This window comes from Phacochoerus africanus, chromosome 13 (assembly GCF_016906955.1).
Source record: "Phacochoerus africanus isolate WHEZ1 chromosome 13, ROS_Pafr_v1, whole genome shotgun sequence".
Classification (NCBI taxonomy): domain Eukaryota; kingdom Metazoa; phylum Chordata; class Mammalia; order Artiodactyla; family Suidae; genus Phacochoerus; species Phacochoerus africanus.
Window position 1 is genome coordinate 69,327,683 of NC_062556.1, and position 23,266 is coordinate 69,350,948.

Here is a 23,266-nt window from a genome sequence, read left to right on the forward strand (position 1 = left end):
CTCGGGGGCCTTTGATGAGGCCGACCGAGCTTTCCAGGCTGTGAGCTTCAGGAGAGCATTTCGCTTTGCATCCCTCTCAGTTCCCGGTGTAGTGACTTGCAGTTCCTAAGGGCGATGAATCATTCGCCCCTTGAGAAAATTAACCGGGGTGACTCCGAACCCACCTGGCTCAGCTTGGCCCCTGAGGCTGAAGGCAACCACTGTTTGAAGGTCAGCAGCTTCATCCTCAAGCAAGGCCTCTGAGGTGTGTAAATGGGTTCTGTGTGTTCGGAACTTTTTCTGACATGACAACACTGGAGAGGGTGGGGACATGGACAGAAGAGCAAGGGGAAACTGATGGTGTGATTTTGGCTGGAGTCAGGGAAGACTAATAAAAGAAGAAAGCATTTATAGTCACGTGTTATGGATGTGTATAATCTTTACAGTTAGAAAAACTGGGAGTTCCCGTCGAAGTGCAGTGGAAACGAATGGAAACGAATCCGACTAGGAACCATGAGGTTGCAGGTTCGATCCCTGGCCTCGGTCAGTGGGTTAAAGATCCAGCGTTGCCGTGCGCTGTGGTGTAGGTTGCAGACACTGCTCAGATTGACTATTGCTGTGGCTGTGGTGTAGGTCGGCGGCTGCAGCTCCGATTGGACCCCTAACCTGGAAACCTTCATATGCTGTGGGTGCGGCCCTAAAAAAGACAAAAAGACAAAAAAAAAAGAGAGAGAAAAACTTCACATACTTGACCTTCCTAATGTACGTGTGGAATAGGTAGATTATGACATTACATTCCCAGTTACAAACAGGGAACAAAAGATCACCGAAGACAAATAACTTGAGGCCGGAGAACGGGGCAGCCTAGATTAGGGCCCAGATGTCCCGGACCTGCGGGAACCACGTGTGGTCAGCGAGCGCTTGAAATGTGGCCAAAGACACGCCGTCAATGTGAAATACACACTCCACCAAACATGTAGCACCAAAGAAAGGACATAACCTCACTCCATAATTTTTACACTGCTGACATGCTGAAATGATATTCTGGAAATGTTAGGTTAAATTTATTATTAATTATAATAATATTAAATACTATAATATTACATTTATTATTAACCCCTTTCTTTTTTATGTTTCATTTTATTTTATTTTTTTTCTTTTTAGGGCCGCACCTATGGCCTATGGAGGGTCCCAGGCTAGGGGTTGAATTGGAGCTGCAGCCGCCGGCCTACACCGCAGCCACAGCAACGCCCGATCCGAGCCGAGTCTGTGACCTATGCAGCAGCTCGCAGCAACACGGGGTCCTTAACCCACTGAGCAAGGCCAGGATCAAACCTGCATCCTCACAGAGACAACGTTGGGTCCTTAAACTGCTGAGCTACAATGGGAACTCCTCTTTTTAAGTATTTTTAAATCCTAGGAAATTTAAAATTACATCTAGGACACTTTTACTTCTGCTGGACGACACGGCTTAAGGTAGCTGTCAAGTACACCCAGAGCTGTGGACTCCGAGCTTAATGGAGGGTGGGGAGGCTGAACTCATTTTAGGCAAAACAGTGAGCACTCAGGTGTAAAGATGGGGAATGACGGCTTTGGAGAAACAGCAGCTGAGTGTCTGGGAGAAAATAAGGCAGCAAAACACGAGAGAATCACACTGTGAAACCCTGATTACAGTGCAGAGGCATGAACGCTTTACTTTTGCTCTGAGCCGTGGGTTTGGGTCTTCTGATGCTGGCTCTCGTGTGAGTGTAGACGGATCTCTTCATCTCTCGGTTTCCATTTCTCTCTCTTGTTTTCATCCTTTGAGAAAATGAGGGTTAAGCCAGAGGATCTTTAAGGTCCTTCTTTTTCTGGCTTGCAGGCTCAGGGACTTTGAGGGGTCAGCTTTTGTCTATATGAAGAGCGTGAGTGTGTGCAGACTTACATGTGTGTGCGTGTGCACGTGCGTGTGCATGTCCAGGGGCTTGTCGTGATCTAGGCTGAATTTTAGGGAGGTTAACCTGAGCTTTGAGAGCAGGCAGACCTGGAGTGAAATGAGGCCGGAATAGGGTTATCTGAACTGAAATCACCAACTAAAACGAACTTTAATGATGCGCTTACCAGGAGGGCAAAGTGAAGCACCACCCAGACAACACCGAGAGACGTCACCAGCAGATCGTACCGATTCCTTCTGCTTTGCCAGAAGCCAGCAGGCGACATTGCTATGATCTTCATTGTGACCTGGGGGAAAACAATGAAGATGGTGAATAAGGACCAGGTATTCAGCACACACTTAAATGTATCACCTTGAGGCACATTATTACTTTAAAGGATGCAGAAACGAAAGAGAAGAATTTATTGTGTGTGTGTGTATGAAATCTATATTCTTCACACTCTTTTCTCCTTGTTTGGTCAGTAGTTCTGATAGCAGGATGTTTTTCTACCTCAAGTAAAAGACCCCAGATTTTAGGAAACATCAACTGGTACAGGGTGATATAAGAATCCAGCATTTCAAAGAAGATTGCACGGCAAAGCAATGTGACGTGGACCGTATATGAAAATAATTAATCTTGCCTGGCCCCATTCCTTTTGCCGCCACGTTGCAATCTGCGTCTCTGAGTTACAGTGGTTTGTGCAGTTTGCTGTAAATATCTGAACTCACATAACTAGACAGGCCAACATTCAGATACAACAATCGACAGCGGTTAGCAATTCCTGCGGTTAGAAAAATGTCAATATAAAGTGCAGTCTTTGTTCAAGCAAAGCAGAGTAGCCTGCACAGGAAATGTCCTTAGAGCATGCCCTTCCTCTTCCCAAAGGGGACTTTGAAAGCAATGGAAGAGCTGAAAGGAAGTGCCATCGAAGGAGGACACTGCTTTGTTTTAAAATGTGCACTGGGAGTTCCCCTTGTGGCTCAGTGGTAACAAACCCAACTAGTATCCATGAGGACCTGGGGTTTGATCTCTGGCCTCTCTCATTGGGTTAAGGATCCAGCACGACTGTGAGCTGTGGTGTAGGTTGCAGACACAGCTTGGATCTAACGTTGCTGTGGCTGTGGTGTAGGCTGGCAGGTGTCCCTCTGATTCGACCCCTAGCCTGGGAACTTCCATATGCCATGGTGTAGCCCTAAAAAGCAAAAAATAAAAATAAAAAAACAAATAAAATGTGTGCTGCAGCCCCCAGAGTCAGCTGACTCCTTACTGTACCTCCAGAACAAAGATGAAGGTGAAAACGACCGACATGGTTGCCAAGGGAACAGTCACTGGGTCCTCGACGTCCCACTGGAACAGAAACAGCACACACGTCTGAGCCCGCGTCCAGCCACACAGAGCGACTCTCCCCTCTTCCTTCCATCTGAACATGATTGTCACGTTTGATTTTTTATAAATGTAGACTGCGAGTGAACACGGCTGTTTGCGACATTCTTGCCCCACCAATGAATAAAGAATTCCTTCCCGGAATTTTAGGGTGAAATAAAGTACCTTGACAGACAGCAGCACCGACTGGGCCAGGACGAGTAATGCAATTGTCCTCTTAAAAAAGGGATGCTGGGTTATGTCATACATCTTAGCTCTAAAACCGTCATTATCTAGAAAAGAAAGGTTTAGGCAGGGGCGTTTTAGACATAGGTCACATTGGCGTTCTTGCCTTTCATTTTTTTTAATGCTCATCTTAACACCCATTACTTTTTTTTTTTCCCTCCCACAGTTCAATTTATCGTGAAGTGTTTTTCAGGAATGGATGGGTCTGAATATTTCAAACGACGGTGCATGACGCCGTCTGTATTGGAAGGAGAAGCGCATCATTCAATTTCTGTCAGTTTAATGCATTTCGCTCATATGTTTAAAAGGCAAGCACACATATATTTTATTTAAAAATTCATTTTTCATTAAGGCTTATCCTGAGAGCGCTGAAGCACGGCCTTTGGCTGGTTGGTTTTAATAGCCTATGGAGAGATCTGTAGTTTGGAGCCTGTTTCTATATTAACTTATGCGCAACCGCCCAGTGGCCTCACGATTATTATTTTAATTGAAATCTTAGACTCCTGGGGAATCATGACCACCAGTGCCCAACATGAATAAAATCAGAGCATCTTTGATACCCGGGCGAGGTGGCAGATGAAGAGGCTGTGCTATCTTCAGTCGGCTCTTCAAATCCTCCCATCTTCTCTGATCCACAGTCAGCAGAGCCGTCCCCTTAATACGCAAAGGAAAGCAGAGAAAGGCCTTTTGTCATGTGCTCTGCATCAAGGACACAGCAAATGGGGTGCAGCTATAAACAGGATTCATTTGGGTTTAAAACAAAGCCATTCTTCTAATACCGTGGTGGTTTGACACACACGGTCTTGAGAGGAGTCCCAGAAACGATGGCCATGGCCTTCGGAGAAGGTTCAGCAGCCTTCAGTGGGCATCTCTGAACATGTATAACGTTCGAGTTTGGGAAAATCTAAAGGTTTTTCTACACGATTCGGTTTTTGAAAAGGGGTGCTCACACCAACAGTGGGTCGTTTCCTTGCCTTTCATAGTAGAAAACGCTGCAACAAAATGATGGCTCATCAATGCTGCTACTTCTGGTTAAGGCTGTTGTGCCTTTTAAGAAATCATTCTGACACGTGCAAGGGAAAAACTATTTTCAAGTGGTATGAGGCCACGGAATTTGAATCTTTAAGAAATCAGTGCTGTGACCAATGAGATCAGATATTCTGTATAATAGAGATGAAATGAGATCAGGTGTTCTGAGACTTCTACCTTACAGCATCCTTAAGAATGAATTTCAGATGAATGAAAGACCTAGCAATGAAAAGCAAATTTTGGGAGTTCCCATTATGGCTCAGTGGTTAATAAACCCAACTAGCTTCCATGAGGACGCGGGTTTGATCCCTGGCCTCCATCAGTGGGCTAAGGATCCAGCATTGCTGTGAGCTGTGGTGTAGGTCCCAGACGCGGCTTAGATCCTGCATTGCTGTGGCTGTGTTGCAGGCTGGTGGCTACAGCTCTGATTGGACCCCTAGTCTGAGAACCTCCATATGCCGCAGGTGCAGCCCTAAAAAGACAGACAGAAAAAAAAGTGCATTTTAAACCACGGAGAGTTTATTTTTGACCCTGGAGTACTTGCAGAGTTCCTGACATTAACCACAAAGAGATCAGATATACTGTATTACATAATAGAGTATTTCATTAAAACCATGAATATATTACATTTCATTACATTATAGAGGCAGAAATATAATTTAAGAAACTGGGGGGAAAACCCACCACACACTGCCCCACTCCGAGTCTGCCTTTTCTGCCGTAGAACTAACCACCCTACTTCAGAGGCACACCCGCCTCCCTGCATCTTCAGACTTCTGCTGCTTGTGTATCGATGGATACGAATGTGTTTGTTTTGAAATTTAAAGATGTATATGATGGTATCCAATACGTGTAATTTACAGTTTGTTTTTCTCTTTATTGAACATTATGTTTTCCATACAACCAGATACTAGATCTGATTATTTTAACCTCTCACACCGTACCCCACTCTACAAATCCATCAGAAGTTATCATTTTAGGTTTACAGACGGTAAAGCAACGCCGCAAGAGACACATGTGCACGGTCTCGCGGTAAATCTCTCGCTCCGGGATAAATCTCCAGACGGGGCCTCGGCCTTTAACCATCTCCACATTGATCAGAGGTCGCCGAGGTGCTGTCCAGAGAGCCACAGCCAGGAGTGTGGGTTTCGGTCTACAGGGGTTCCCATTTCCCTCTGCTCCTGCCAAGACTTGACTTCATCAGACATTTTAATTTGGCCATTTGTTGGGTGGGAAATGTATCTGATTTAGTCTTAATATTAATGAGATGGAACATTTTTACTGTGGAAAAATGGTGATTCCCATGTGTTCCTATGTGAATTGCCTGTTCATATTCTTTGCTCATTTTTGTATTTGGATATTTACTTTTTGATCTTTTCTGGAAAGTCTCAATATCTTCTAGATACTAATCTTATGTCCGTTACTTGAGTTGTAAATATTTTCTCTTCATCTTAGGTTTTTTTTTTTTTTTTCAATTTTTTGCTGAGCTTGTCTTTTGTCATTCGGAAACTTTTCATTTTAATGTACAATGATTTGTAATTCTTCTTCTTTGTGGATTTCACTTTGTGGTTAACGTCAAGAACTCTAGGAGTTCCTGTCATGGCACAGCAGAAACGAATCTGGCTAGGAGCCATGAGTGAGGTTGCGGGTTCGATCCCTGGCCTTGCTCGGCGGGTCGAGACGGCTCAGATCTGGCCTTGCTGTGGCTGTGGTGTAGGCTGGCGGCTAGAGCTCCAATTAGACCCCTCACCTGGGAATCTCCACATGCTGCGGATGTGACTCTAAAAAGACAAAAATACAAAAAATAAAAATAAATGACAGAGAACTCCACAAGTACTCAAAAATAAACTCTTCATGGCTTAAAACTCGCTTTTCATAGCTGGGTCTTTCATTCATCTGGGATTCATTCTTGAGGATGCTGTGAGGTAGAAATCTCAGTTTAGTGTTTAGATCTGGACAATCAGTTACCCCATTATCACTGTGGATGGTCTCACCCTCTCTGCTGACTTGCTGTGGTCCTTTTGTTTCATATGTACATGGGTGCCTGCCGGGACTCTCTGTTCTCTTCTGTAAATCTGACTTGCTACTCCTGTAGCAAGGCCAACACTATTTCACTTACCACAGCTTGTTTTTCCACATTTTTGTTCATCGTCATTCCTGTAAGAAGCTTATCAAAATATTTTAATCAAACAGCTTTTTCATTCTTGAGCTTATCTGTAGCTTACTTTGTTTCCTTTATTAGTTTATGTCTATTCTTTGTTCCTTTCTTGCTCCCATTTTCTTTTATAATACTTTGTTGCTCTGGTTATAGTACATTAATTTGGATTTTTGACACAAATAATGAGTATCTGATTTTTCTTTAACATGTGCACTTAAGAGTTACTAATATCCATCTAAGTACTGACTTATCTATCCCTTGTGAGTTTTTAACTTGATTTTTATAAAGGATTTGTCTAAGTGTTTTGTGACTTTCTATTCTGATTTCTTCTGTCACTCAAAAATTAATTAGAATTTTGTCTTAATATTTCCAAATTATGAGAATTTTTTGCTCTCTTTTACAAATTTGGCAGAGAACCTTTACCAATTCTTTGTTGATCATTGTTTTAAGACTTTGTAGAGGATATGTACTTGAAGACATACATAGTCTCAGATTGTCAGAGTCAATGGTCTTTATATGCCCATTAGATCAAATGTTTTATTGTGTCAAATCTAATTTTTTCTTTTTTTTCTGTCTGATTTATGAGGCAGAGTTTGGTTAAATAATTTTGTTAATTTCTGCTTTGTAAATTTTGAGGTTCAGGAATTCTATATTTTGTGATCATTAGTTTTCTTTGTCATTATTTAATTATACTGCTTATTCCTAATAATGACCTTTGTTTAAAATTATTTTTTTCTACATTAATAATGCTAAACCACTTTTCCCACTAACTGCAAACAAGTTCTTATTCTTTGAATGTTGCGACATGAACATCGTTCCTTTATCAAACACACGTAGACGTTTTGGATAGTTGAACCCTAAAAGGACCCAAAGGAATGATAAATGTGGCAGTATCATCTGAGCACTAATATAAGAAAACCTCTGAAAGTTTGTTATCTTGTTGTTGTTGTTGTGGAAAGTTTATTATTGCGAAATAAGTTTATTAATCAAACATGTTATCTTTCTTTTTTTTTGGACTGTACCCAAGACATGTGGAAGTTCCTGGGCCAGGGATCAAACCCATGCCATAGCAGTGACCTGAGCCACAGCAGTGACAATGCAGATCCTTAACCTGCTAGACCACCAGGAAACAATGAATGTGTTCAAGAGAAACAGGGGGGCTGGGCGATATGACCTCTATCTTTCTCTCTCTCTCTAAATTCCGCATTTCTGTGGGTTGGAGTAGTGTTGGGGCCCAAAGGGGGGATTTTCAAGTTACACCCTTTGAAAGGCTGATGGAAAGGACACCCTTATTAGGCTCATATCAAAGGTGGCAACTGTCTGAGTAGCTGGTACCACACACGGGGAGCCTGGGGGAACGTGAATGACACTCCTGTGCACAGCTACACAAACCAAAGGGCCCTGATGGGAATGCAGATGAATCCATGCCCACGATGAATGACGTGGGGCATGTGGGGTGATGCAGGCAGATCTAGCTTTAATTGGGCACAGAGCCATGGGCAACGTTCTTATACCCTTGAATGGCAGGAATGGGCACGACTTCTGAATCCTGGCCCCATTTTCTCGACCTATAAGCCCCAGACAATGATTTATTTCACTTCCAGAGTCTGTTCTTCTTCCACTGTGCACTGCAGAGTTGTAAGAACTGAGAGGGGCACATGGAAGCAACCTCAGTGTATGATTCCAGAAAACCGACCCTGACCCAACAGAGGGCCTATCACCGCGTCCAGAACAACAGAGAACGTGCCTCCCCAGCTTTCTTCTTGACAAGAAGCGACAACTGCCGTTTTCCATTTGTCAGCTCTTGTACGGATCACCAGAGCTGTTAGGAGCTCAGCACGCTTCCCGTGTTCATGAAGTATGCAAAGTTTTTATGTGAAATTGGAAAAATCTTCTCTTTATCCTGTGAACGAGGATTTTCAGGTTTCGCCTGCAATTCCCTCACTACCCCATCACAATTCGGAGTTCACCTACTGAGTTGCAAAGAAGCATCCAATTTACATTTCGTGAAAGTAATATTCCCTGCAATCAGGGCTTTGGTTTCAGCTATTGTATTTTAATAACTTGCCGCACATCATTTCAATTTGAACAATAGGAGATGCGCTTTTCCGCTGCCGGCAAATTAATGACACCGTTACCAAAAAGAGGAAATTTAGCAGGAGAATTGGGCTCTTAAATAACACGTCTGAAAGGCAGCAATGAGGTAGCTTGTAAAATAGTCAGAGATTATTTACACTGATCACATTACAGTTTAATGCAACTTCATGCCGCGTGTGGAAAAGGGAGCTCAAAGTGAGAGGCTAAGAAAGAATAAACCCTATGGAATTCAAACCAAGAATCCTTACCTTGTTTTCATTGAAATTAGCAATAACTACTCCAACAAAAAGGGTCAGTCCGATCATGCAACCCAGGAATACAAAAACATGAATATAGATTCCATGCATCTGTATAAATGAAAAACACGGTTATTCATCAAAGCCAATGAGAGCAGCTGTTGTAGTGTTCAAAGGATTCTGAGGGTGTGCTTACCGGGCCCACGCGATGAATAATAACATCCCTCACTTCCACCCAGCCTTTCAAGGAGAGAACTTCAAACAAGGCCAGCATAGCATTCCCCACATTGTCAAAATTAAAGTTCCGAGGATTCGCCCTGCGAGACAGAAAGAGGAAAGTCCAGTGAAGTCCCATTGAGAATCGCCCTAAGGCAGTATCTCCAACTCTTCCCAAACTTGGGTGCAAAGGATATTTGGCACTTGGAAGGTAGGCTAGATGGCGTTTGTTTGCAAAATCATAACAGTGCGTCAAGGAGTTAGAGGTTGTTCTGTGGTTAATTACTAGGGACTGCTGGGCGGTTCTCAACGGGAAGCGAGGCTGCTTAACTCTCGACTTCTAGCTCCAGAGGTTCTGCAGTGTTTCTGGCTGGTCCTGATTACACTGAGGACTTGCTGATTAGAAACTGTATAGGAGATGCTTACAAAGGGCCATTGGAGTTTGGATGTGAATTCTGAAAGAATTTTCTATTAGAAGACCTTTCCAAAGGCATGAATTTCAAACCCTGGTGTTAGTATAGAAAATGAAAAGAGTAGAATTTGGCCACTGGATTTCCTTCTGTATCATCAGGTGAGCATCCTGCCTTGACATAGTGATGCTTCAGGGGCTTCTGAGGTGGCCCAGAGCTATGTGGCTCTAGACCACTCCCTCCCAGGTGGATTTTTCTCTTATTAACTCAGTAGACACGTTTCACAGACTCCAGTGCACAGTACGCTGTCTACATCCAGAGCTAACTCCTGATTCTTAAAACAACTTGGCCCCTCTGTTTTCAATTTATTTTTTGGTCTTTTTATTTAGAGCTGCACCTGTAGCATAAGGAAGTTCCCAGGCTAGAATTGGAGCTGCACCTGCCAGTATAAACCACAGCCACAGCAAGGCAGGATCCAAGCCACGTCTTCGACCTATACCACAGCTCATGGCAACACAGGATCCTTAACCCATTGAGCGAGACCAGGCATGGAATCTGCAACCTCATGGATACTAGTTGGGTTCGTTACCTCTGTGCTGCTGTTGGAACTCCTAGGCCCCTCTATTTTGAGGGATCAGGGGGATGTCTTATTTCTTATTTTTCTGACATGTTTATACTTTTCTCTCCCTGCTAACATTTTTCTACTGCACTGCATGTCCTTAAGTCATTACGTGTCTCAGCTAACATTTTTAAAAGAAGATTTCAGTGGGTTTTTTTTTTTCCCTTTTCAAAGGCTATTTTTACTTTAAATAATTAAGAGATTTAGACAGCCACACGCTGGAGTATCATGACTCTCACCACATTTCCTGATTTTGATGAATTGAGTTCAGGCTTATTGAATAGAGTAGTCTACTGAACCCTGGCTAAATTATATTTCGTTCATTTTTTTTTCCCTGCTAGCACATTCATCAAAAGTTAACCTTCATAGGAGGCAACTCCCTAGGTAGAATCTGGTTTAGTATTTTTCTACCATCCTTCATGGTTTTCAAAAATAAAGACAATATGAGATGTATTTTATAAGTTTTTTTTTAATTAAATATGTGGGAAGCTAATAAAACATAAAGCTAAAACTGACTTATTTTTAAAATTAAAGCTGATTGGTATAAATATTTTCTACATGGTAAAAAAGCCCCATTTAGAAATTCATATGTCAGGATTCTGATTTACATTTTTAAAGTATAAAAGTAAAAGCATATTCCCTTTGATTTTTCTAACAACATTTCCTTTAGGGGGTTTCATTTAAATTTAATATATTTTACAGCAGACAGAAGCTGTAAGGATTCTACAGATGCCACATTTTCTTGAATAAGGATTTTTTTTTAAAAAAAAAAAACCAAGTGAGTCAGCTCTCAGATCTGATGTTGAACTTTCTTAGCCATCCATTTTCTTTATGTAAAAGTGCTTTTTAGCTGAATTTGCAGCAACCCAAATTATTTTCATGTTCCACATCCGTTTGAAGTTAGAATATATTAAAATAGACTTTTAGGCAAAAGCAAGAAAAATAACATGGAAGATCATAAACTTAAATTGCTAGAAGAATATATCACATTAAAAAGCTTCAGTTTTGGGAGTTTTCTTGTGGTGCAGCAGGTTAAGGACCCACCATTGTGGTCAGTACAGTAGCTTGGGCCACTGCTGTGGTGCTGGTTCGGTTCGATCCCTGGCCCAAGAACTTCCACGTACCACAGGTGGGGCAGAAAAAAACAAAAAAAACTTAGTTTTAGTCATAGAAGATATCTGTTTATGCTTTGTTCATGATACTAAAATTGGAAAGTTTGAAACTTTACCTATAACTACAGAGGACTTCAACCAATTCCGAACACAATCCATTATTGTCATTTTTCCTACTGCCCTTCTTTGATTTGGAAGATTGTTTAAATACTACCTTTTTTGGTTAATTTTTATTTATTTATTTAGTTAGTTATTTTTAGGGCTGCACCCACGGCATATGGAGGTTCCCAGGCTAGGGGTCCAATCGGAGCTGCAGCTGCTGACCTACACCACAGCCACAGCAACACTGGATCCGAGCCACGTCTACAACCTACACCACAGCTCATGGCAATGCCAGATCCTTAACCCACTGAGCGAGGCCAGGAATCGAACCTGCAACCTCATGGTTCCAGGTCGGATTTGGTTCTGCTGCGCCACAATGGGAATTCCTCTGGTTAATTTTTCAAAGATTAGAATCTTGTTGACCTGATTCAGAAAATTCAGACATCAGTTCAGGCCTCACAATCTATCAGTTTTCTGCTATAGAGCACAGGGCACTATATCTAGTCCCTTGTGATGGAACATGATGGAGGATAATATGAGAAAAAGAATATATGGATATGTATGACTGGGTCACTTTGCTGTATAGTAGAAATGAACAGAACACTGAAAGTCAACTGTAATGGAAAAAATAAAAATCATTAAAAAAAAAATTCTGTCAGTGTTCTACCTCCCAGTGACAAGTGCTCCAGGACTAAGTTCGTGATAAGGGGAGCTGCTCATCCTCTGGGACGATGGGGTGCCAGGGAGGAGAAGAATCTAGCTTCTGCCCTTGAACGTGGAAATGCAGGGAATGACCTTGTCCACAATGGTGCCCTGTATCCTACACACCTCCACCACCTCGTCTAGAGAAATCAGAAAGTGGTGAACTTCCTGAGAGGCAGATTTTTTTTTTTTTTTGGCCTTGTACTTTGGCAACAGCAGTTTGAGTTTCCTCAGCTTGCCACAATCTTACCTCTGCCTCGCCCCTCCCTCTCACCTGCCTGAGGCTCCTCCTCCTTTCACCTGCCTAATTCCTATGCATCCCTCAAAAGTTAACTGAGGGTCTCCTCTGCATCTGAAGCAGGAAATAGATGGGCTCCAGAAGAGACATGAGCAACTAACTTCTTCTTTATATTCCTGAGGCAGGAGATAGGTGGGCTCAGGGACAAACATTTACAACCAGCCACCTGTCTATACTTCAAGGTAGAAATAACAACAGGCACGAGGCAGATAACTGATGCTTGTCTCCTGTGAACTAGTCAACAACGGTAACGACTTGATCAAAAGGGGCTGAGCTCTGCTTGGACCAAAGGACGAAGAGGTCACGTAGTCTCCATCCTCAGGGTCAGGGAGACTCCAACCACGCGTGTGCAGAGACCCCCCTGGGTCAGAAAGAGAAGAGGTACCAGGCCATAAAGTCTAGATAGCTTTCCCATCATGCCTTGCTTTGGACTCCATCTTGGCCAAAAGATGCGCTCGCAGATCAGGTGGGAGAGATAAAACAAGATAACTGGATAAAGGAGGACAAAGACTCGGAAGGACTGTCCCACGTAAGTGACTTAAATCACTGCTCTGGCGCCGTCCTCATCGGGGGGGCCTCCTGTACCCTCCCTTCTCCTTTAGGTGTGTATTCCTGCTTTGCTTCTGCCTTAGATAAACAGACAACTTCTCTGTGGGCTCGCCCACATGTCGTACTGTGTTTCTAACAATAAACTTAATACCTTCTTTGGAGTCTTTGCCTCCTTGAAACATCCTTGCTTTCCACAGGTGGCAAAAATCAGGGCAATTCTGCTTGTAACCTCTAGCTAGTCTAGCAGCGAAGACTCCTGATTTTCACCCAGGCTGCCCAGGTTCAATTCCTGAGCAGAGAATTTAAGATCTCACCCTGAGCCGTCACTCACTGCCTCTGCGAAATTAGGTCCTTCTCCTTGGTCCGGTCATAGTTTGGGTTAGGTGCCTTCTGTAACCTAGAGTCAGGGGCTCATACACCACGGAGCTAAAGAAACTTAAAACTTAAGCTCAGGGCTTCTCCTCCCAAGACTCAGGAAGGGTCCAGAAATGAGTTCACATAGTCATAGTTTCTGTTAAATTTATAAAAGCAAAGTAGATTTATATTCTTTTTTCTTGGAGCACGTACACAAATTGAGTACAAAAAAAATCTGATCTCCTCTGCCTAGAATGTATCACAGGATAATTTAAAACTACAGGTAAGCTTCTGGGTGAACTTCAAGTGAGTTTTGGGTCTTATTTATGTAGCATTAAAACCTTAGCATATTACATTAAATTATACGTAATTTTGCTTTCTGTTCTCCACTAGACTTCAAGCCATTAAGGGTCAGGGGCCAGAGCTTATTTCCAGGGATGGCATAATACCTGGCAAGGAGTAAGCACATAGTTAATACATTTGTTGTAAAACTCAGTACTTGGTTGATTTTTCTCTCATGCATTTCATTTTCCTAAATCCTAGACCTCCGCTTAAAAGAAAGCATACAATATTTATAATATATGGCATGTTTAATCCTTTTTACCAAGGTAATTTTTATCTCATCAAGGCTGAGTGATTCAGAAGAAAATGAATGCATTCACCTGAAGAGAGAATGCAGAAACCAGACTGTCTCTTGAATTAGCTAGTGCATACTTATGTCCTAATTATAATTATCAAAGCATTCCTCTAGGCTAATTCCAAGATGTAAGTTATTTTCTTAATCATAAATTAGCCAATATAAAACTACAAAATTTTTAGCTGCTAACTATTGATGAGATTATTAGGGAAAGAAAATGTGAACATTATTATGGTTCTAACTGACATTTATTTGATGAAACTCTTATATTTCACTGAAACTAACCCAAATTATGATATTCTAGACACATGGACAGAAGCTATGGTGATAACATTCAAGTGATGTCCCTTCATTTGCTTTCACTTTTAAAATATCATTGGACTTGAAACCCCTAATAATAACTTATATAAAATATTGCCTTTCAATGAACTGATTTTAAGATCACAGAGAGCTGGTTTTATGGAACAGGTTGAACACCATAGAATATACCCGGAAATAGCTTACTCTTCTCTCAACCAAACTCCCCAGTGCATCCTATCCCCTTCCTGACAGCTTGGGGAGAGCCCAAAGCTTTCTGGTCCCTGTTATGTGATCAGCCTCACTCCAGAAAGTCCATCCATTCGAACATGTACCAGGACCCCACCCTTAGCAGCTCAAGCCCGCCCCGGGGTCTGTTCCATTCTTTCCCTCCATGCTAACATCTGACTCCTACAAGCCTGGGTGGGATGTAGCTGGAGTCAGAGAAAGGGGATCCGGTCTTGCGTCTCTGACTCTGCAGGACGCTGGGTATCGGCGCTCTTCACAGCAGCCTTTGCTCTTTCATGGAGCTCATTTTTATGTTCCCTAGAAACACTTCGTGTTTTAACCATGTTTCTAGCTCTGTGAACTGGATGCTTTCATATGCTGGATGTGCTTTATGCTGGACAACTTGATAAAATGCCTGAGTCACCCTTGCTGGCCTCCTGCCTCCCACATCCTCCTCCCCCTCATCAGAAAGAGTCCTTTGCAGGGCGTGCTTTTCAAATACAAACCCACCAAGCCAGAGCCCACACCCCAACCACCTCCTTTATCAGGCTATCACCCTCTGGGCCACTATCCACCTGCCCTAACTACCCCGGCGTCAGGTCCAGACCACCTCGGACAGGCTCTGTGTTCCAGAGCCCACTGAATTGTCCACTACCATGATGCCATCTTTGAGTATATTGTTCTCTTTTACAGGTGGACAATGTTCTAGTAAGTTCTGCTTGGCTTGGCCTAGTGGGCCTCTTTAGACAGTCAAAAGATACTTTATCTCCTGTTGACCTCAGCTTTGAGACTTTAGCCTAAATTCCAAAACAGTGGGGAGAAAAAAAAACAAAAACTGGCATCTTGATATACATAATTTATGGTATAATAATGAGTTTTAATCCCACAACAAAAATAAACTTTTTATGCTTTCTTAAATTTTTTATTGTAATGCTTTTCTAGTTAACACCGGAATGAGGCTATTCCCATGTGTTACATATTTCTCTACCCATGCTCAAGATGCACATCTAAATTTAATCTCTTTTCCCATAGTTCTTTGGTATTAAAAAACTCCAATATAAATTGGATGGAATTGTTTATGAAAGTGAATTTCATATGAGAGAAATGCCAAAGCAGGTAACAGTGAGTCCTAAGGGTACAACTGGGTGAAATGCTATTCCTTTTAAAGAGTTCTGACATTTTGTAGAGAACATCAATTGTAACAAAAGCAGAGCAGTCGCTGTGGTTCACCCATTATATTAAGAGGTAAAAATGAAATAAAAAGAAAACAGATAATGACTTGAAAGGACAGATGAAGTTGATGGAACCCTCAGTGCGTCGGTGGAGCAGACTGAACGGGCCCATTCACAGTCATTAGGAAAATGGATGAGAAAGGGCGTAGCTTACTTCTGGCTTTGATGTAAATGCTTTAGAAACATTTTAAAAAAAAATTTAAAGAGAGCGTTAGATATAATCAATTGTGTTACTGACTATTTCCTTCCAGGGTTTCAATAACAAAATCCTTCAATTTAAATGGGTTTTAAAATGGAAATAGCTTTATAATTTCAGCTTCTCTACAACTATGATGAGGACATCACATCTTCCTAAAAGATGTCATGTCAGGATGAATTTAAATTTGATTAAAATTGTCAAAATTTTAAGAAATTGGTTAAAAAGTTAAATAAAAATTTGATTAAAATTTTGACAGAAAATCTTTTTTCTTTGAAACCTCCTTAATTTTTTATATTTAAAATTGTTATTGGAGTTCCCGTCATGGCTCAGTGTTTAATGAATCCCACCAGGAACCATGAGGTTGCGGGTTTGATCCCTGGCCTCCTTGCTCAGGAGGTTAAGGATCCGGCATTGCTGTGAGCTGTGGTGTAGATCGCAGATGTGGATCGGATCCTGCCTTGCTATGGCCATGGTGTAGGCCGCGGCTACAGCTCTGATTAGACCCCTAGCCTAGGAAACTCCATATGCCTTGGGTGTGGCCCCAGAAAAAAGACAAGAAGACAAAAAATAAATAAATAAATAAAATTGTCACTTGTTTATTTTTACTGGTATGTAGTTGATTTACAATGTTGTATTAGTTTCAGTGTAGAGTGGTTCTTTTTTTTTTTTGCTATGCCGAATTCTTAGCCCATTGAGTGAGGCCAGGGATCAAACCCACATCCCCGTGGATCCTAGTCAGATTCGTTAACCACTGAGCCATGAAGGGAACACCCTAGAGTGATTCTTTTTCAAATTCTCTTCAATCATAGGTTATTACAAGATATCGAATATAGCTCCCTGTGCTCTGCAGTAGGTCCTTGTCATGTATCTGTTTTATATACAGTAGTGTTTATCTGTTAATTCCAAACTCCTAATTTATCCCTTCCTGTTTTCCCCCTTTGGTAACCATAAGTTTCTTTCTATTTCCGTGAGTCTATTTCTGTTCTGTAAATAGGTTCATTTATATCATTTTTTTTTTAGACCCCGCATATAAGTGATATCATATGATGTTTCTCTTCCTCTGTGTGGTGTACTTCCTTTAGTATGATAAGCTCTAGGTCCATCCATGTTGCTGCAAATGGCATTACTTCATTTTTTATAACCCTCACTAGCTTATAAAGACATGTGAATCTAGATACGTTATTTTATTTTATTTTATTTTATTTTATTTTATTTTTTGTCTTTTTGCTATTTCTTTGGGCCGCTCCCGCGGCACATGGAGGTTCCCAGGCTAGGGGTCCAATCGGAGCTGTAGCCGCCGGCCTACGCCGGAGCCACAGCAACGCAGGATCCGAGCTGCGTCTGCAACCTACACCACAGCTCACAGCAACGCCGGATCGTTAACCCACTGAGCAAGGGCAGGGACCGAACCCGCAACCTCATGGTTCCTAGTCGGATTCGTTAACCACTGCGCCACGACGGGAACTCCTAGATACGTTATTTTAAAGTATTAGAAAAATACTGCAGTGATGTTCATTATTTTCATGAAACAAGCTGGGGCTCAGTGTACCGCTCGGCCCTCTTATTTATCTTATTTTATTTTGCATCCTATTGTAATGCAGTGCTTTGCCTTGCACTACCTAAAATTATTTTAGGGAATTCTAGCAGAATTAATTTTAGTTTCCTGCCACATTACGCTGCCTTAAAACATTATATAATATATACGACCATGAAGGCATTATGTTAAGTGAGTAAGTCAGACAGAGAAAGACAAATACTATATAATCTCACTTATATGTGGAATCTAAAAAAACGAGACAAAACAAAAAACCCACAAAACCCCCATCATAGAAAAATGGATCAGATTTCTGGTTACCAAAGATGGCGGTGAGAAGTGAAGAAACGTGGTCAAAAGGTACCAACTTCCGGTTATAAGACAAATCAATACTAGGGACGGAACACGCAGCGTGGTGGTGGTTAACACTGCCGTGTGATACAGAGGAAAGCTATTAAGAGAACAGATCCCACCTTAGAAGGAGATTTTTTTTTTTCTTTTCTTTTTATTGTATCTATGAGGTGATGTTAACCAAACCTGTTGCGACAATTATCTTACAATACATGCAAATCAAACCATCATGCCATATGCCTTAAACTTATACAGTGATGTATGGTAATTATTTCTCATTAAAACTGGGAGGGGGAGACCCTTATACTGACAAACATAGTATTCTTCAGGATGTTTTTCTGATATGCTTACCAAACACGGGGCACCCAAAATCCAGGTTTTTTCTCTCCAGGTCTTAATTTTAAATTTAAGTTCTTGGACACACTTACATTGATTCTGAATATTCCATTACAATCTTCCTAAAACAGGAAAAACAGAAATGAAAGGACAGGGAGAGGAACCTGGTCAGAAAATGAACTCGGAAAAAAATAAAAGATAAGAAACACTTTTTACCTAGAACAACAAAGGTCTTTTATCTGACAACAGAGATGTTTACATCTACTCAGCAAATAATAAGGACTTCAGAGAGAAGCAGGTGAAAAATGTTAGTGAATAGGCAAAAGATCTGAACTCACGTTCCTCCAAGGGAGATACACAAGTAGCCAAAGAGCACGTGAAAAGATGCTCAACATCATTAGTCATCAGGGGAATGGAAATTGAAACCGCAATGGGATACCGTTTCACTGAATAAGAAGGCCTATAATCAAGAAGTCAAATAACAAGCTTGGACAAGGATGGGATGAAATCATAATCCTCACACTAGACTCTTTATCCATGGCTGGTGGCAATGGAAAATGGTGCAGCCACTTTGGAAAATAGTGTGGCTGGTCCCTAAGTGATTAAACAGAGAGTTACCACAGGACCGTGCAATTCCGCTCTTAAGGGTCTACCCAAAAGAAATGAAACATAGATCTACGTGGGAATTTGTATATGGGTGTTTAGATCATTATTGTTATAAATAGCATTATTTATAATAGTCCAAAGGTGGCAACAACTCAAATGTCCATCAGTGGACGCAAACACAAATAAAATGTGGTATATCCACACAGTGGAATATTATTCAGCCATAAAAAAGAGTGAAGTACCGACACACACTACAGCATGGATGAACCTTGAAGATATGCTAAGTGAAAAAAGCCAGCCATCAAACACCATGTATGATACGATTCCACCTGGAAACATGGCCACCAACGACTCAAGCTTCATGGATTTTACATGTGAGCTGCGTGATCCAAATGTGGGTGTTTCTAGTTTCCCCTCTTCCTTGGGTTTGTCTCTTACAAAAGGAAACTGAAGTTCCAAGGTAGCAGTACTATCCCCGTCATCCCCGTGGTACATCTGGCCTTGGCCTCTTCTATCAGGACTAGAAAGGAACTGATCCTGATGTAAAGGCCACTTCTCACTCTGCCAGTTTCTTTTTCATTATTCTGCTTGCTCCTGACGGTTTCTGTGATGACTAAGTTTTCTTAGACTTTCCTTCTGAACTTTCCAGAGACCTCACTGCCCTGGGGAAAAGGATAAATGCCTCATGGTATCTGTGTGTCTGTCCATCCACTGCGTGCTCCCCAGCTCCCCACCCAGGTCATTACTCTTTAGCCTGGTCGGGGAGTGAGGAGGCAGCGTTGAATCACAAGGCTCTCAGGCCATTATTACTGTACTGAGTCATCCAAGATTCCTAAGAGGCTTTGTCTTGAAACGCTGTTATTATCTTTCTGGCCTCTATTCACGTGGACCTAAAATAACCCTTCTTTCCTTATACAAGCCTGTGGACTCATGTGTCAGCTCATTATCACCGCGCTCATTTGGTACACCGTGACCTTTCCACCATGTTCCCTGTAAGTCTTCTTGGGTTTACCGAAGTTCCTGGAACCTCTGGGGAGGGGTGTTAAACAAAGCAGTGACCGGGCAGTGCCTTGTGAAAGGACATCAGCTCTGCCCAACCTACACCTGTCTCTTCTTTCTGCCTCTTCCTGAAAATCTCACTGTTAACATGACCCATGATATGTTTTGACTGGACAAAGAGGTTACTTGTACTTTACAACAATTCCAGAGCCATGAGCTTTATAATTAGAAGCCTTAGGGATTTTCCTGGCACTATAAAATCTGTATTGGACACCCATATTTGCTGGAAAAATGGAAATGAGTGTTATGGTTCAGCTCTGGTAGCGCTGTTGGAAACATGCATTGTAATGGACTTCAGGCATGATTGTACCTGGGTGAAAGAGGAACTACTCCTGCTAGTTTATACATCAGCAGAACTAGAGTTCACTTCCTTAATCTACTTGGAACATAGGGCAGAATTCTCAGAAACTGGGACATGGGATGCAGCTGCAGAGATTGGCTAATTATCAAGCAAATCCTGTCCCCCCCCCTTTTTTTTCCCCCACAGAATATACTACTGAGCTACACATGGCAGCCTCCCTTCCAGCTCTTTCCAGGAGAATGTGGGTTGAAATTAGGGGCTGCCTGCAGCAGACTCAGCCCATAGTCCTCTGAGATAGAGATGGTTTTCCATCCCTAACTTCCTGCTAAACAGAGATGACAGCCAAGGGTGTGGAGACACAACAGAAGAAACTTGAGCCCCTGTGTGATCATTTGGAGGAGAGCTGTCTGAATTATTCAAGATGCAATATACTCATTTCATTGTGCATAGCTACGGACATACTGGGGCTGTTCCAGTGGCCAGCGCCTCTTATAACACCAACTGAAGAAAGATAAAGAAGCAGAATTGAAAATGTTCAAGTTTGGGTCTTTGTTAGCTGTCTTCATGTGGCAGATTCTGGGCAGCTAAGAGCCAGTGTGAGGCCCTGACTTCCCAACAGAGGAAGGTGGGGTGGATTGCTCATAAGAAGGAGTGTGGAAGTCAGACTTTGCCTTTTGTGTTGGGGGAGCTGTTTACCAACAGGCATCTCAGGCCCCAGCAGGGGCAGGATGAAGTTAGGATGTTAAGACCTCGAGGCAAATTGGAATCTTGAGTGACTACACTGAAGATGTCAACACTGGCTTGACCCTGGAATAGGAGGGAGGGGTAGCATTATCTCAAATGCACGTTTATCTTCTAAACCTTTACCAGCCAGAAGAGACATACTGGCTGCTTTAAGCAAAGGGAGTTCATGGCTAGAGTGTTATAAGAGTTCTATTCTCTGAGCACCTGCTCACCCAGGGAAAGTCAGCTTCCTGGATTTTCATCCCCTGAAGACAGAAAAGATAGCTTACCCTTCTAATAATGTTGGGATCATTGCACTTGGCCAGTTTTCCAGCAAAAAGCTGAACTCCAAAGCTCGCAAAAACAAGCATCAATGTCAGCAAAAGAATGGAGACCTGAAAGAAATGGGTGAGACAGAAAATTTCCTGGTAAAACATTAAAAACAGTAGGTTTGTTTTGAGCAGTGATAGGAACAGGACTTTTCAGATAGCACTGTATGAAATTCATGGTCTTTGGATGCTGTCTGTTAACTTCTCCCCCATGGATCATTCAGTTAGCCTTGCTGGAATGTTAAATTGAGAAGGAAATTAACACCAGGTTTGGAATTTTTAGAGTAAAAACTCATGACTTTCATGGAAGAAAACGGACTACGGTGTTTGTGATGTGAGTTGGACATTTCTGATTTTGAAATAAACACTTTATTTTATTTAATGGAGCAAAAGAAAAATCTTGAAATAATTCTCTTTTCCCCCATTTTCTCAAAATGGATTCATATCTCTGTTAGCAGAGCCTAAGGTAGAGGGACAATGGCTTTGATTTCTTGTGAGCTAGGGTGGATGAAGGCATCTCACCCAGAGGGGGTGAGATTATTGTCTTGAAAAGCCAATCTGTTAATTGACTGGTGCGCCCTCTGCTGGAGGATTATTTTGGTCTCAGCGAAGAAGTGGCAAAAATACTGAAGCCACTGATGTGAGGTGGTTGAGTAACCTAAACATCTAACTTAAAGATACTAAAATTACACAGAAACATCCTCTGGGGCAAGGTACAAAGTGATTTATCTTCCAAATTCTATCAGGGCTCAAAGAAACTTATCTGTGAGTTGTCTCATTTTGTTTCTCTTCAATTCCAGCTTTATGAAAAGCCACCATGTGATGGCTTTAGTGCAAAAATTTATGGACTTTTAAACACAGCTTTAACAAAGTGTTAGCAACGGTATGCCTATAGTAACATAACTGCTTGTCTTTAAACACCTTAGAATCAACTGCAACTATAGCAGTTCTCTTACTATAAGTGTGTCTCTAGAAAGCAAGATATAAAACAAGCCTATGTAAATTAATTCATGTTTTCCATGCACAAGCAGAGCTCATTAATAATAAAAAGAATCCTGTGATCACTCCTTTGTAAGGCAAAGAACAAAGAGTCTTCTTTAACAGATTGAAACCAGAGAGCCTCTTACTCATTGTTTTATCTGCAGCCCTGGTCTTAGAAGACCCTAAATCAATATTTACCTGACTAAAAAGCATCTTTTCCCCTCAATCACTTTATAAGTATTTATTACTGTATATTGAGGCTACTTAGAGTAGAGTATACCTGAACGTTACAGTTTTAAAAAGTTGCTTTATGTGAGCGCCCCACAGATCAGAGCCAAATTTTGTGCCGTATGGTTTGGGGACATAGAAAACGAGACTATACCCGCAAATGTGTTAAGTCCAAATATCATTTGTGAAGCTGATGATGTTGAATAACCTAGAAATTAGGGTCAAGAGTTAGGATTGGAAGTGTCAGCAAATACTATCTCTTTGGATTCTCCTTCCATTGCATTTTCCAGGGCGCTCCCCTTCAATTTCATTGAAGCTCACTTTTCAGAAAAAGTTATAACCTGGTCCCATCCTTGTAGAGCCTCGACCTGCTCACACAGCAGGAAGAACAAAGCCATCCATTTTACGCAGCCTGGCTAATCAGGGAAGTGTGTCCAGGTTTCAAAACACTTGTGTTTTGACACCTTTTTTTTTTTTCCCTTGGCAGAGTAATATAAAATTAAAGCGGGGAAAGAGATTTAGTATTTAATACTAAGCTTTAACAAGACAACTGCTATCATTGCGATGTATCTTTTTTCTTTTTTAAAGTATAGTTGATATTGCTATGTGTCTCGATGCGAAGATTATGATGATGACAAAAGAGTACAGACGACACTGGCACTCATAGATAAAAAAGTTTGTTGAAGTAAATGTACCAATAAACCAGAAGCATCAATGGGTAAAGTTTTTGAATGCGTGTGGTGTTCTGTTAGTGCCTCTAGACTCTTCTGGCAAAAACCAAGATGACAGACTTGACCTTGACAGCAAGCCTGGCTTTATCCCCTCATTAGCAGCATTAAAAGC

General features: G+C 41.7%; 1 protein-coding gene across 1 annotated transcript in view; it reads right to left on the reverse strand.

The window, feature by feature from the left end:
• Positions 1–23,266, reverse strand: part of NALCN (sodium leak channel, non-selective) — a 311,653-nt gene that overhangs the window by 17,827 nt on the left and 270,560 nt on the right. Inside the window, exons 27-34 of the mRNA XM_047756274.1 lie at positions 21,176–21,280; positions 18,212–18,318; positions 9,217–9,337; positions 9,033–9,131; positions 4,061–4,154; positions 3,441–3,547; positions 3,165–3,239; positions 2,080–2,199 (exon numbers count right to left, since the gene is read on the reverse strand). Of these exons, the coding sequence (XP_047612230.1) occupies positions 2,080–2,199; positions 3,165–3,239; positions 3,441–3,547; positions 4,061–4,154; positions 9,033–9,131; positions 9,217–9,337; positions 18,212–18,318; positions 21,176–21,280 (828 nt within the window). The remainder of the gene's footprint in view (positions 1–2,079; positions 2,200–3,164; positions 3,240–3,440; positions 3,548–4,060; positions 4,155–9,032; positions 9,132–9,216; positions 9,338–18,211; positions 18,319–21,175; positions 21,281–23,266) is intronic.